The 15,566-nt window shown below is 42.6% G+C and overlaps 1 protein-coding gene across 2 annotated transcripts in view; it reads left to right on the top strand.

Moving 5' to 3' along the window:
- The window catches only part of CZH10orf67 (chromosome Z C10orf67 homolog), a 93,778-nt gene that overhangs the window by 67,851 nt on the left and 10,361 nt on the right, over positions 1 to 15,566 (top strand). For both annotated transcript variants that reach the window (XM_070727219.1, XM_070727220.1), the window contains 3 exons: positions 10,112 to 10,273; positions 14,006 to 14,091; positions 14,343 to 14,408. In XM_070727219.1, coding sequence (XP_070583320.1) covers positions 10,112 to 10,273; positions 14,006 to 14,091; positions 14,343 to 14,408 — 314 coding nt within the window. The remainder of the gene's footprint in view (positions 1 to 10,111; positions 10,274 to 14,005; positions 14,092 to 14,342; positions 14,409 to 15,566) is intronic.

Below are 15,566 nucleotides of genomic sequence, written 5' to 3'. Positions count from 1 at the left end.
ATAGACCTATTCCAGGATGATTGTCCTCAAACAAAATTGTCCCTTCAGATCTTCCAACAGTGCACCAATTGCTGCTGCAATTAAATCTATGAACCTTGATGCTGGTCATCCCCTTCTCTTTACTGCTACATATATTTCCCAGCTTTGTTTGTTTATATATATCCCACTTTTATTATTTTTATTCTTAAAAAGTCAAAGTGGCAAACATATCCAACGCACATTCCTCCCTCCCATTTTCCCCATAGCAGCAATCCTATGAGATGAGTTGGGATGAAAGGTCATCCAGCCAGCTTTTAGGGCTAAAATGAGATTTGAACTTATAGAAACATAGAAACATAGAAGACTGACGGCAGAAAAAGACCTCATGATCCATCTAGTCTGCCCTTATACTATTTTCTGTATTTTATCTTAGGATGCATATATGTTTCTCCCAGGCATGTTTAAATTCAGTTACTGTGGATTTATCAACCATGTCTGCTGGAAGTTTGTTCCAAGGATCTACTACTCTTTCAGTAAAATAATATTTTCTCATGTTGCTTTTGATCTTTCCCCCAACTAACTTCAGATTGTGTCCCCTTGTTCTTGTGTTCACTTTCCTATTAAAAACACTTCCCTCCTGGACCTTATTTAGCCCTTTAACATATTTAAATGTTTCGATCATGTCCCCCCCTTTTCCTTCTGTCCTCCAGACTATACAGATTGAGTTAGTTAAATCTTTCCTGATACGTTTTATGCTTAAGACCTTCCACCATTCTTGTAACCCGTCTTTGGACCCGTTCAATTTTGTCTTTGGACCCATTCAATTATGGTCTCCTGCTTTGCTAGCCTGATGCTTAGCCATAAGACCAGTAAAGAGCAGCTACTTGTGGCCCTACTGGAACGCTCCGGTGGTGGTGGGGTGCATGCATGCATGCATGTCCTTTAACTTCCTGCGCATGTGCAGAGTCGTGGCCCGAAGTACAGCACTGGAGGTGTGCTACTCTCCAACGAGCCCAGACCCGAAGCGCCCCAGCCATGGCCTATGGGACCTGTGGTAGCTGCCCCTCTCCAGACCTCGGCTCTGCTTTCTTGCAGCCCTCTTGCTGTCTGTGCCCAGCCAAGGCCGGCTGGGGTCCAGCAGCGCCTCGACAGTCTCCTCCCTGGACTCCTGCGGCTCCTTGGTGAGTGGGACTGGTGGGCAGGCCTGGCGGTAGATAGTGGTAGAATGCTAGCCAGCGCGAGAAGCTTTGCATGCGGTGCCTGGCCATCCACTACATCAGCCACCTCTCTGAGCTGCTCCGCCAGCAGATATGCCCACCACCCCACCTGCTCGAGCTGCCCCGCCACGAGAAGCACGGTGCTGACTCGGCCGTCTTGCACACAACTCGGTGTGGGAGCAGGGCGGCCCTACTTTGGCTGTGGTGGGGTGGCTCCAGCAGGGGTGCGGCAGGTGCGTCTCCTGGCTGAGCATCTCGGAGAGGTGGCCGATGTAGCAGATGGCCAGGTGCTGCATGCTGAGCTTCTCACACTGGCTGGTGTTCTGTCACTGCCCATCACCAGCCATGCCCGCTCGCCCACCAACCAGACCCACCATGTAGGATTTCTTCCAGACGGTGGCTCCTGGCCAAGATTGACCATCACCCCTACCGCCGTGCCTCACACTAGCCAACTCCACGGCTGTTGGCCGGCCCCAGCATCAGCAGCAGCAGAGGCACCCCATGCCAACTGGATGAGTGCCACGTTCTCTGGCCCACCTAGTTGGGGGGTGTTAAGTCTGTATAACCAATGTAAAACTCTGTAAAAGAAAGATTTTGTAAATACTGTTCCTAACTATGAATAAACCTTGGCCGCGTCTGATTGGCTAAGACGCACGGCCGTTTCTTTTAGGCGCGAGCCTTTAAAGTATAAATAGGGCTGTTTTGACACTGACAGCTCAGATGCGTTTCCTTGCTGGAGTCACTTGCGGAAAAGCTGAATAAACGGAACCATCTTGTACTTCTTGTCTGAGTCTCCTTCATTTCACTGGCGACGAAGGTGGGATGGTGTTAAGTCTGTATAACCAATGTAAAACTCTGTAAAAGAAAGATTTTGTAAATACTGTTCCTAACTATGAATAAACCTTGGCCGCGTCTGATTGGCTAAGACGCACGGCCGTTTCTTTTAGGCGCGAGCCTTTAAAGTATAAATAGGGCTGTTTTGACACTGACAGCTCAGATGCGTTTCCTTGCTGGAGTCACTTGCGGAAAAGCTGAATAAACGGAACCATCTTGTACTTCTTGTCTGAGTCTCCTTCATTTCACTGGCGACGAGAGAACGAAGAATCCACGAGTCAAGCATGAATCACCTCCAGATCGGCCGGGCTCCCGACTACTTCGACCCCGAGAAGTCGTCCTGGGACGCCTACATGGCGAAATTTGAAATCTTCCTAGAAGCGGCAGGAATGGGAGAAGCCGAAGACGACAGAAAGCGGGCGATCTTCTTAAATTATTGCGGGACGGAAATCTTTGACCTCGTCCAAACGCTCACCGACCCGCTCCCGGCTAAATCCGTTCCATGGGACGACCTCCAAGCAAGACTCGCCAACCACTTCAAACCAACGAAGCCTGCCGTAGTCTACAGACATCAATTTTCCAGGATGACCCAGCGTGAGTCAGAGACAATCAATCAGTTTGCCACGCGGCTTCGCACAGTACTGTCAAAGTGCAAATTTGACAGCCCAGAAGCTCGCCTCACAGACGCTCTGATTTTTGGAATGAAGAATGCGACGGTACGAAATAAAATCCTGACAGAAGACGACCCAACGCTTCAGTCGGTTATCAAGTTGGCTCAAACAGCCGAAGTAGCTGACGCGGCCGCCAAAGAACTAAAAGACCACGAAAAGAAGGAAATCGTCTCCAAAATCTCCGTTGCTGTTTCCCGCGCCGAAACCCCAGATGACCTCAGCCCAGCTGCCACGGACGACGACACCTGCCTCCTGCTGCCTTCCGAGCACGCCAGACAACCCAGATACCAACGTCCATCCAACCCATGCCCCGGTTGCCGAGGAAATCACCCACGACAGCGCTGCCCCTTCAGGGACGCCATTTGCCGCCGCTGCAATCGACGCGGGCACATCGCCGAGGCTTGCAGAGCGCCCCTCCCAGAGGAGTCCTTCTCTACACCCCGCCAACAACGTTTCAACAACCAGGCACAACAACCGCGGGACAACAAATTTTCCAGAGGCTTCAATCGCAGAAACGACTCCACCGCTAACCGTGACTACGCACGAGGTAAAGCACAAACTTACGTAAATTGCGCAACTACTAAAGGAGGGAACAAGATTATCATCTCGCTACTTTTAAATAACAAACCCTGTAACCTAGAATTAGACACAGGGTCTAAGCATTCTATCATGCCTTGGGACAAATTCAAAATGTATATGCCAAATTTTCTTAAAACTGACTTTGCTAACTCAACTTTAGTAATAAGGGATTTTCAAGGTAATGTCATACCTGTTTTGGGGAAAGTAGATGTGCCTGTAAAATTTAAAAATTGTGAATATTCTCTTCCTCTGATCGTGGTTGAGGGAGCCAAACACTCCCTCCTGGGGCTAACATGGATGTCTCCTTTGGGTATTGAAATACTGGGTCTTTGTCATATAAATGCTGAATCTGATATTCCTAACTTTATCCAAGAATTTCCTGAGGTTTTCAGCCCTACTTTGGGCACCTATAATGGGGCACCTATCTCCTTCTCTCTAGATCCCAAGGTACCCCCAGTCAGACTTAAGCCTCGCAGGGTACCCCTACCGCTATTACCTAAATTAGACATCCAATTAGACAAACTTATTGCCCAGGGCATCTTAGTCCCTGTAGAACAAGGGCCATGGGAAACCCCCATAGTCACTCCAGTTAAACCTGATGGCTCCTTAAGGGTCTGTGCAGACTACAAAGCCACTATCAATAAAGCCCTTCAACACCATCCATACCCAATCCCAGTAGTCCAACAGTTGCTACATTCCCTGGGGGAAGGGAGAGTCTTTTCAAAAATCGACCTGGCGCAAGCATACCAACAGCTTCCGGTCGATGAGGCCACATCCCTGGCCCAGACCATAGTGACCCACAGGGGTGCTTTCAGGTGCACCCGCCTGCAATTTGGGGTCAGTACCGCCCCAGGCATTTTCCAAAGTTTCATGGAACGATTATTAGCAGGTATAAAAGGAACCACCCCATATTTTGACGATATATTTATATCAGGAAAAAACCAAGCAGAATTAAACATGCGCATCAGAGAGGTGTTGGCTAGACTTCAAGCTAAGGGGTTAAAAGTAAAACCAGACAAATGTGTGTGGGGAGCCAATAGCATAGAATTTCTGGGCTATAGAATAGACAGTGAGGGAATACACCCCACAGCAGATAAATTAGAGGCCATAACCAAAGCACCCGAGCCAAATAATAAGACGGAACTCCAAGCATTTCTGGGCCTTCTTAATTTTTATTCTGTCTTTCTGAAACAGAAGGCAACGGCAGCAGAACCGCTACACCGACTGCTGCAGAAGGGGATTCCCTGGACCTGGGGCACAATGGAGCGCGAAGCTTTTCATAAAATAAAACAGTTATTGACCTCTAAAAGCGTAGTGGTTCAATATAGCTCAACTTTGCCCATAAGGCTCACGTGCGACGCTTCGGCGTATGGGGTTGGCGGGGTATTAGCTCACATAATGCCAAACAATACAGAGGCCCCCATCGCCTTCTTTTCTAAAACATTGTCCATGGCCGAGAGAAATTACAGCCAATTAGACAAAGAGGCATTGGCCCTAGTCTCTAGCGTTAAGAAATTTCACTACTATCTGTGTGGGAGGAGTTTTGAACTAATAACAGATCACAAACCCCTGCTTGGTCTTCTAGCTTCCAACAAACCAACTCCTCCCTTCATGTCCCCTAGATTAATAAGATGGGCTCTATTCCTGTCAGGGTATCAATATCAACTAACACATAAGGGGGGAAAATCAATAAACCATGCTGACGGCCTAAGCAGATGCCCCATGCCCGAGTTAGTCTCAGATCCAACCCCCACAGAGGATGTTTTACTAATAGACCTTGAGGAGAACTGCCTGACCACTGCCAAAGAGGTGGCTGAGCACACTAAAAGGGATTCACTATTATTAAGAGTAATCAATTGTATTCAAAAAGGATGGTTGGGAGACTCTGAGGAAACTGGACTGTCAGATTTTAAATCAAAGAGGTTGGAATTATCCTACTTGAGGGGATGCGTGTTATGGGGTGACAGGGTGGTCATCCCCAATACCTTAAAACAGAAGGTACTAAGTATGTTGCATGCTGGCCACCCAGGCATTGTTAGAATGAAGGGTTTGGCCAGGGGTTACTTGTGGTGGCCAGGTTTAGATAGGGACATTGAGCAATGGGTAGCAAACTGTGACCCTTGCCAGGAGTCACGACCCAATCCCCCGAAAACAACACCTCTGGAATGGGAAAGACCCACTGGGCCATGGTCCCGCATTCACATTGACTTCGCAGGGCCTATTGGAACTCAAAACTTTTTAATTGTGGTAGACGCCTTCTCCAGATGGGTGGAAATCATTGCTATGCAAAACATTACTACTTGTGCCACCATTAAGGCATTATATCACTTGTTTGCCACACATGGGTGCCCAGACATCCTAGTTTCAGATAACGGGCCACAATTGACTGCCAGACAATTTGAGTGTTTTTTAAGCAACTTAGGGGTCAGACACGCACTCACATCCCCTTACTCACCATGGGTTAATGGCCTTGCAGAACGTTACGTATGTGTGGCCAAAGAAGCCTTGCGCAGGGCAGGCCCAGGGGAAATACAACACAAATTAGATCAATTCCTATTAATGCAGCATATCACCCCAAATTCCATCACAAACAAAAGCCCAGCAGAGATTTTAATGGGTCGAAAAATAAGGTCCCCCCTGGACAGGTTGCACCCTCGTTATTGTACTCAAAATGTAAATGATGAAACATGTATAGCACCTGAAAGAAGTATGTACCTAGGGCAACTTGTTTTTGCTAGAAATTTTGACGGGGGGTTGAGTTGGCTGAAAGGAAAAATAATGCAACAAACAGCCCCAAAATCTTATGTGGTTCAATTGGAAGATGGCCGCACATGGAGGCGGCACATCGATCATTTAAGAGGGCGCATAACACCAAATGGAGAGCCGGCCGCTAACGGAAATTCTTCCCCCCAAGCAGACACTAATTCGCAACTCGAACTTTTGGAATTACAAAAGGACTTACCACGGCCAGATGCATCCTCCAGTGACGCCGAGCCTTCCTCCTCTTCAGGGCACGGTGTGCCACCAGCATACTCATCTCCGCAGGCCAGAGCCCCAACTTGGGCCCAGCCGCGGACAGGAGACAACAGCGAGCCAACCTCCACCATAGACATACCAGCCGGTAATGATCTGCGCAGGTCTGAGCGCACGTCACGCCGGCCCAATCGATTGGAGGACTACGTCACTTGGCTCACTGATTGACAGTTTGACTCAACTAATGAGGGAGGGGTGTTAAGTCTGTATAACCAATGTAAAACTCTGTAAAAGAAAGATTTTGTAAATACTGTTCCTAACTATGAATAAACCTTGGCCGCGTCTGATTGGCTAAGACGCACGGCCGTTTCTTTTAGGCGCGAGCCTTTAAAGTATAAATAGGGCTGTTTTGACACTGACAGCTCAGATGCGTTTCCTTGCTGGAGTCACTTGCGGAAAAGCTGAATAAACGGAACCATCTTGTACTTCTTGTCTGAGTCTCCTTCATTTCAGGGGGTACTGTTGCTGCTTGCTGAGGTGGTGAGATTCGGCTGCTACAGTTGTGCAGAAGCTGAATCTCGCACGCACGGCGCATGAATGGCTGGTGGTGATGGAATGCACATACAACTCCATTTCCACCAGTGGAACAGCATTCCACAACATCCCGCCTCTTTCCCACCCCTGCATCAGACCAAACAGGCCCCTATTACAGGCTTCTCAAGAGAACTCCATTATAGCCAAAGTATGATCCTTGAGCCTGGTCATTTGGACCTTAAATGAAAACTCCAGAGTGATTTGTTCTATATTTATTTATTTATTGGCTATCCATCACTTCTCAAGGGTTTATTCAACATCAAAGTTCAAAACCATCAATGTCCTATTTCTTCAAAGTCCAACTTTTCTCCATATAGAATTATAGAGAAAACCACTGATTATTCAGTTTTGGTCTCTGTAAGTATAGACAATTGTGACATCAAAATATATTTTCTTGATTGCTATCTTACCAATTCTATGACATATTGCATTTTGGAATTTTGCTTTTAATAATCAACAGTAAAAGGCAAAAATTTATATTTATTCAAGAAAAACCAACATCATAGGTACAGAACCAATGGTACCTGTTTCAACAGCACTAATTTTGAGAGAGATCTAGGTATCCTAGTGAACAACTATGAGCCAGTAGTGTGATGCAGCGGCCAAAAAAGCCAATGCAATCCTAGGCTCTATTAACAGAAATATGATATCAAGAGCACATGAAGTGTTACTACTACTTTATATTGCACTAGTGAGATATCACATATGGAATACTGCATCCAGCTTTGGTCAGCACAACACAAAAAAGGTGTTAAGACTCTGGAAAGAGTGCAGAGAAGAGCAATAAAGATGATTAGAGGATTGACAGCTAAACCATATAATGAAGAGTTAAAGGAATTGAGAATGTCAAATCTGATGCGAGAAGGAGTAAGGATGACATTACCAAAAATCAGCCAGGAGTTAGAAAGATATTTAAAGGCCAGTACTCCCCCAGGAAGCACAATCCAAAGTCCACTGAAGATGTCCTTTCGAATGGGGATGAAATATTTATAACCAAATGGCCAAGCTTGGAGCTCAAATCATCAACATAGCTACCAACACCAACTACTAATATACAGACATTTCATAGAGCAATATATTGGTGTTTCATCTTGCAGTTTTAAAACTTTCTGCTTTTTTAAACAAACCATGGTTTTAAAATTCAACTTTAAAATTCAATTTCAATTTAACAAACCTTGGTTTTAAAATTCAACTTTAGGATATGTAGAAGACCATTGCTCTTATGTAAAGTTATATACACAAGACTGAAAATAATATACAATAGCAATAAAATTATGTTAACATATTTATGTATGTATTTATTTATGTATGTATTTATTTATGTATGTATGTATGTATGTATGTATTTATTTATTTATTTATTTATTTATTTATTTATTTATTTATTTATTTATTTATTTATTTATTTATTTATTTATTTATTTATTTATTTATTTATTTATTTATTTATTTATTTATTTATTTATTTATTGGATTTATATGCTGCCCCTCTCCGCGGACTTGGGCCAGTTCACAATATTCCGATAAAAAGATACAATATAAAACATCCCTAAGCCAATTAATAGAATAATTACTTTTAAAAATTGTCTTACAAAACTAGTCATTTAAAAACGAACAATCATAACCATACTGTCACATTCAATACATTTACTGGGCAGAGGCTGGGGTCTAGTGACCCCAGGCCTGCCGACATAGGTGCGTTTTCAAGGAGGGTGGGGGCAGTGCGAATCTCTGAGGGGAGTTGATTCCAGAGGGCTGGAGCCCCCACAGAGAAGGCTCTTCCCCTAGGACCTGCCAAACGACATTGTTTAGTTGCCGGGACCTGGAGAAGGCCAACTCTGTGGGACCTGACCAGACGCTGGGATTCATGCGGCAGAAGTTGGTCCCGCAGGTAATCTGGTCCTATGCCGTGTAGGGCTTTATAGGTCATAACCAACACTTTGAATTGGGTCCGGAAGTCGATTGGCAGCCAATGGAGTCCACAGTTAATAGTTTAAGGCAGAAATAACTAATCCCACACACACACACACACTAAAGAGCCACATTCCTTTCTATTGTTGCTTTGTCTTCCAAAGCCTGCACTGAGCATCCTGTATATAAATCTAATCTCAAATGCATTTAATCTACAAAAGAAGGATGTCATAAGCACTTAACAGATCAGATTTGTCCTATGGAGTGAAAATTTATTTATTTATTTATTTATTAGATTTGTATGCCACCCCTCTCCGTAAACTCAGGGCGGTTCACAACACAATAAACAGTTCATAACAAATCTAATAATTTAAAATTTAAAATATTTTTAAAACCCCATTATTAAGCAGACATACGTACAAACATACCATACATAAATTGTATAGGCCCGGGGGAGATATCTCAGTTCCCCCATGCCTGATGACAAAGGTGGGTTTTGAGGAGTTTACGAAAGGCAAGGAGGGTGGAGGCAGTTCTAATCTCTGGGGGGAGCTGGTTCCAGAGAGTTGGGGCCGCCACAGAGAAGGCTCTTCCCCTGGGGCCCGCCAAACGACATTGTTTAGTTGACGGGACTCGGAGAAGGCCCACTCTAGGGGACCTAATTGGTCACTGGGATTCGTGCGGCAGAAGACGGTCTCGGAGATATTCTGGTCCGATGCCATGAAGGGTTTTATAGGTCATAAACAACACTTAAAAATGGTTTTTACCCATTGTGTTCTTCCTCCCGCATTAGTTTCTTTATCTTACGTGCTTTTTTCATCCTAGCCAGCGGCGGGTTGCCCCTAGTTCAGACCGATTCTTAGAACCAGTAGTAGCAGGGTTGGGAGATTCTGCCCACCCATCCAGGAAGCTAGCGCGCCCACACAGACATACACACAAACCAATAGCAAACTAATTCACCACTGATCCTAGCGGTGCATTAGCTATTTATTGCTGTTTTTAAATCTGATTTTATTTCTTTGACAACGCTGTGACTGGACTAGACAGTTCTATTGCCATTCAGCCTTTCAAAGCTTGTCATTATTGTGTTTTATTCATTTCTAATATTTATACCCCTAAACTCTAAGAAGCAGCAATCAAACAGCCATCAAAGGATGAACAAAGGTGAGAGCAGGTGAGTTTCCCTTGGGAAGGTTTTTGAGGTGCTAGACAAGTCTCCTCCCCCCCCTTCCACCCCTCCCTTCCCAACCAGCCAAGCTTTGAAATGAAATTTCTATCAGGGCTTAATGACGGAGAGCTATCTTACAATCTCTTCATGTCTCAAATAGAAGGATTATTAATTGTATTTTATAGAAAGTCTCAGAACTGGAAGGAACAGTGAAAAGAGGCCGGAAAAAGACTCTGAAAGGGAAAACTGCCAGTAAAGAGGCAGCTTTTAAAACAGCCGCCATCAAAGACGAAGCCGTCAAAGAAGCAGCCACCAAAGGAGATGGGACAGGTGAAACTTCGGATGAGGTACTGAGATGTTTTTCTAAGCTAAGACAACCCTGATCCTAAATCACATCTTCATCCTCAGCTGCAGCATTGTCCTCATAACTTTTCTCAAAGTCCTTTGTAACAAAATGAAGAGGGAGCAACAAATTTTCAGTTTTTCCTTGGGTTTATCCTACCAGAAGGCGCATTCCACACTGCAATTCCACTAGAATTCCTTGTTAGGTGTTCAAATTGAGAAAACTATTCTAAAGAAGATGCATCTTGGGTCAAAAACCGAAACGTGAGATTAGGTTAAGATTCATTGGTTTCATAAGGATGTATTAATCAGTTGAATAAGCCACAGCATGCAGAAGCTCTGAAATCATTTATTTTATTTATTTATTTGTCAAACAATTATAGGGTGATAATTTGTACATATGAAACATTACATAAGTAATGATAAAAAGTAGACAATAGGACAGGGACGGTAGGCACAATGGTGCGCTTATGCACGCCCCTTACAGACCTCTTAGAAAGGAGGAGAGATCAATTGTAGATAGTCTAAGGTTAAAGGTTTTGGGGTTAGGAGTAGAAAACACAGAATCAGGTAGTGCATTCCAGGTGTTGATTACTCTGTTGCTGAAGTCGTATTTTTTGCAGTCAAGTTTGGAGCGGTTGACATTTAGTTTAAATCGATTTCGTGCTCGTGTGTTGTTGCGGTTGAAGGTGAAGTAGTCGTTAACAGGTAGGACATTTTGGTATATGATTTTATGAACTATAATTAAGTCGGAACAGAGACGACGGAGTTGTAAATTGTCTAAACCAAGAATTTCAAGTCTGGTGGAGTAAGGTATTTTGTTGTGAGAAGAGGAATGAAGGACTCTTCTTGTGAAATATTTCTGGACTCTCTCATGTTTGTTTGTCTCATTTATTGGCCACTCATCTTAGCTCATGCTGTGTCTTTTCAGTAACTTTTCCCTCCTTGTCACAGTTTTCACTTAATCAGAGTTTTCCATTACCAAACTACTTTTCAGCGCTTGAAATAAGCCAGAAATAGAAATTGTTTTAGTCAGATATGATATCCGTAAAGTTCTGCTTGGACATAACTGATGTTTTATTTGATCATTACTGAGAACAAAGGAAGAAATGGGCAGAATGACAATGGAGAATATATTTAATTCAGTAGATTATGCTAAACCTTCTTTCTCTTTCTTCAAACCAGGCCAGCAAAACACTTTTAGTTAGAATTCCAAGTACTAGCCTGGTTACAAGAGTTAACTTGTACTTGAAGAGTTAATATTCAAGGCTGTTTCGTCACTTCCTTTACTTTTGCCTGAGAAGGGGGAGTTGTGTTTACGCTTCGTGTGTATCTTCTTGTATTAGCTTTGTGCTTATTATCTATATTGTATTTTGCTTTGTGCTTTTATCTTGTAATTGCTCAGTGCTTATTATTCTGTATTTGCTTCGTGCTTATTCTGGATTGTTTATATTTTGTTTATATGTAAATAATACTTATTTAACTAAGTCTGTGTCTTGGCTTTATCACACATCCACGCTCTGTTAAAATTCTCTGCTCGGTGTTGTCGAAGGTTTCATAGCGTAACCGAGACAAGCCAACATTGGTTTCCAGTATAAGCACGAAGCAGATACAGAATAATAAGCACTGAGCAATTACAAGATAAAAGCACAAAGCAGTAGAATATGCATGGAGCAGCTAATGACCCTAGACTCCTACAACTTAGAGTGGCCAGAAACTGTGGAGTTTGGAAGCAATGTTCTGCACCAGGGGAACAGGACTAACAACAAAAGCAGCATTACATCTCCGAGATCAGCAGTGGGTTGCTGCCACTGCTGATCTATGAACTGGTAGCGCACTAGGGGGCAGGAAGCTCTGCCTACTTTCCCGGGTTGCTGCTGCGCATGCACAGAAGTGGTATGCACATCCGTGTGCCCACAGACCAGTAGTAATGGGTTTTAGAACCCGCTACTCTCTGAAATGAAAGTCCCATCTTTTTTTTTTTGTCAATGACACTGTAGTTTTGATGAAGATAGTAAGATCTGGCACGTGCCCTTAGTTATTGCCATTTGTGAACCACGGATATTGTACTCCTGATCTTCACAAATCACTACCTTTTTCAATAGCATTTGAACTAATCTGTTTTTACATGTCATCTTTTTTTATCTCGAAATAACAATAACAGTTTTAGATTTAGGCTTCTGAATAAACCTGCTGTACATACTGTAAGTACATACTGATTTCCAAGGGTTGTGTGTAACCCATAGTCGTCTCAGCTGCTGCTTATTTTTAGTTAATAATTACATTCAGTAGTTTTAATGTGGTGTAGAAAATTTACTACAGGTAGTCCTTGACTTACGGCCAGAATTAAGCCCCAAATGTCTGTTTTGGGAGAGACATTTGTTAAGTGAATTTTGTCACATTTTATGACTTTTCTCGCCATGGTTCTTAAGTGAATCACTGCAATTGCTAAGTTAATAACATGATTGGTAAGTGAATCTGAGTTTCCTGACTTACCCGTAGATTTGCTTGACAGAAGATCCTAAGTGGGGATCACAGGACTCAGGACACTGCAACCATCATAAATATGAGTCTGAATTTTGATTGTGTGACCATGGGGGATGCTGAAATGGTCATAAGTATGAAAAATGATCACGAGGCACTTTTCAACACTGTTGCAGCTTCGAACAATCACTAAATGAACTGATATAAATTGAGGACTGCATGTAGTGGCCCCAATTCTAAGGGAATTTGACTATGGAGGTACATATTCATTCATTCATATGCATATATACATACATATACATACATGTACATATATACACATATATGCATGCTTGCATACATACATGTATATATATATATATATATATATATATATATATATATATATGTGTGTGTGTGTGTGTGTGTGTGTCACATGTTTTTTTGCTGAATTTGAAAATTAAGGGAGACTAGGATAGATCTATTTCGGCCTTATTTTGGCCTCATCAGCTAGCCATACCCACTGGGACTTGAACCTGCAACCTATATACATCTGAAGGGATCAGATCTGGTGGCCTAGAGGTTAATTCTCTGCCTTACAAGACAGAGGCCCCAGGATCAAATCCCAGTAAAGGTATGGCTAGCTGATGAGGCCAGAACAAGGCCGAAATAGTGCTATCCCAGTCTCCCTTAATTTTAAATATTCAGCAAAAGTATATTATATATATATGTGTGTATGTGTGTATATATCATATATTTTTGCTGAATATTTAAAAATAAGGGAGACCAGGATAGCGCTATTTCGGCCTTGCTCTGGCCTCATCAGCTAGCCATACCTTTACTGGGATTTGATCCTGGGGCCTCTGCCTTGTAAGGCAGAGAATTAACCTCTAGGCCACCAGATCTGATCCCTTCAGATATATATATATATAATTCTCTGCCTTACAAGGCAAAGATTGCAGGTTCAAGTCCCAGTGGGTATGGCTAGCTGATGAGGCCAATATAAGGCCGAAATAGATCTATCCTAGTCTCTCTTAATTTTCAAATTCAGCAAAAAACATGCAAGCATGCATGCATATATGTGTACATATGTATACATGTATGTGTATATACTGATAATCTTGTATGAATAAATATCTCTCTGCCCAACTCTTATAACTGTTACAACTCTGCCCAACTGTTATAATTTCAGCATTTTCCATACATTCATAATTAATGCATAATTCATGTGTATCTGTGTTTGTGTTTATGTGCTGCCAATTATATTTGAAAAGCTAACGGCGGCTGAGAGAAAATCATTATATAATGAAATTAAAAGGCTTAAGAAAGCTGAAGAGCAAGCAAGATTGCAAGTACAAAGGTAAGTACACAAGGACCTATGCAGTGAAGGGCTACCAAAATTTTTGCTACCACACTGTGGGCGTGGCTTATGCAGGGCATCCTGCATTTTCTTTCAACAACTTTCAGTGCAAATTGGGTGCTGTGGGATGGAGCTCCATTTTCGTTACCCCACTGCATTCTCCCCCAGTCCGTGCAGTAGCCCACCCCTGGATGTATGACAATCATGTCATATTTACAAGATGTATAAATCTTCCTCTTTTCTTTTTTCAGACTTCAGAAGGAATTAAGTGACTTGAATAAATGTTGGGAAGTAAAGTTTGATATTCTAAAGAGAAGGTATGTTACTAATGATATCTATCCGATTGTATTAGCACATCATGCTAAGCCTTGTGTGTTTGCTTTGTTATATGATTTGTTAAACCTATCATTATGGCCTATTTCACCCATAACCCTTAGCCTGCAAAGTGCAACACACTCATACATAGTAATGAGAAAACCTCTTTGAACATTTTAAAGTGTTGGTAAAATACATACGCAACTAGAATTAGTCCAGAATCCTATAAGCAAATTATACACTGCTCAAAAAAAAAAAATGGAGCACTTAAACAACACAATTTAACTCCAAGTAAATCAAACTTCTGTGAAATCAAACTGTCCACTTAGGAAGCACACTGATTGACAATCAATTTTACCTGCTGTTGTGCACATTCAACTTTGTAGAGAAAAAATTATTCAATGAGAATATTTCATTCATTCAGATATAGGATGTGTTATTTGAGTGTTCCCTTTATTTTTTTGAGCAGTATATTATTATTATTATTATTATTATTATTATTATTATTATTATTAGATTTGTATGCCACCCCTCTCCGTAGACTAGGGGCGGCTCATAACAATAACAAAGACAATGTAAGAACAAATCTAATAATTTAAAAAACAGTAAAAAATCCCATTATTAAAAGCAAACATACACACAAACATACCATGTATAAACTGAATATGCCCGGGGGAGATGTCTCAGTTTCCCCATGCCTGATGGGTCTTAAGAACTTTACGAAAGGCAAGGAGGGTGGGGGCAGTTCTAATCTCCGGGGGGAGCTGGTTCCAGAGGGTCGGGGCCGCCACAGAGAAGGCTCTTCTCCTGGGTCCCGCCAAACAACATTGTTTAGTCAAAGGGACCCGGAGAAGGCCCACTCCTTTTCATGCATTACCTAAACCACAGTTAAAATTAGCAGGCAGAGAAAAATGCACTTTATCCTTCATTGAAACACTGAAGAAAGAAAGCTAAAATTTTGCCTGAGGAGAAAAATAGAAATCAGGGAAACTCTGAGGAATTGTGTGTTGAGAATGAAGTATGAAAAAGTCATTTTTTCCATTTCCTAAATAGTCGATAATTACAAGGACTGTACCCTGGGAGCTGTTGAATGTCTAGGTCGGGGATGTCAAACTCAAGGTCCAGGGGCTGGGTTTGGCCTGCAGCGTGCTTAGATCTTA

This window comes from Erythrolamprus reginae, chromosome Z (assembly GCF_031021105.1).
Source record: "Erythrolamprus reginae isolate rEryReg1 chromosome Z, rEryReg1.hap1, whole genome shotgun sequence".
NCBI lineage: Eukaryota > Metazoa > Chordata > Lepidosauria > Squamata > Dipsadidae > Erythrolamprus > Erythrolamprus reginae.
This window is presented reverse-complemented; position numbering and strand designations above follow the sequence as displayed.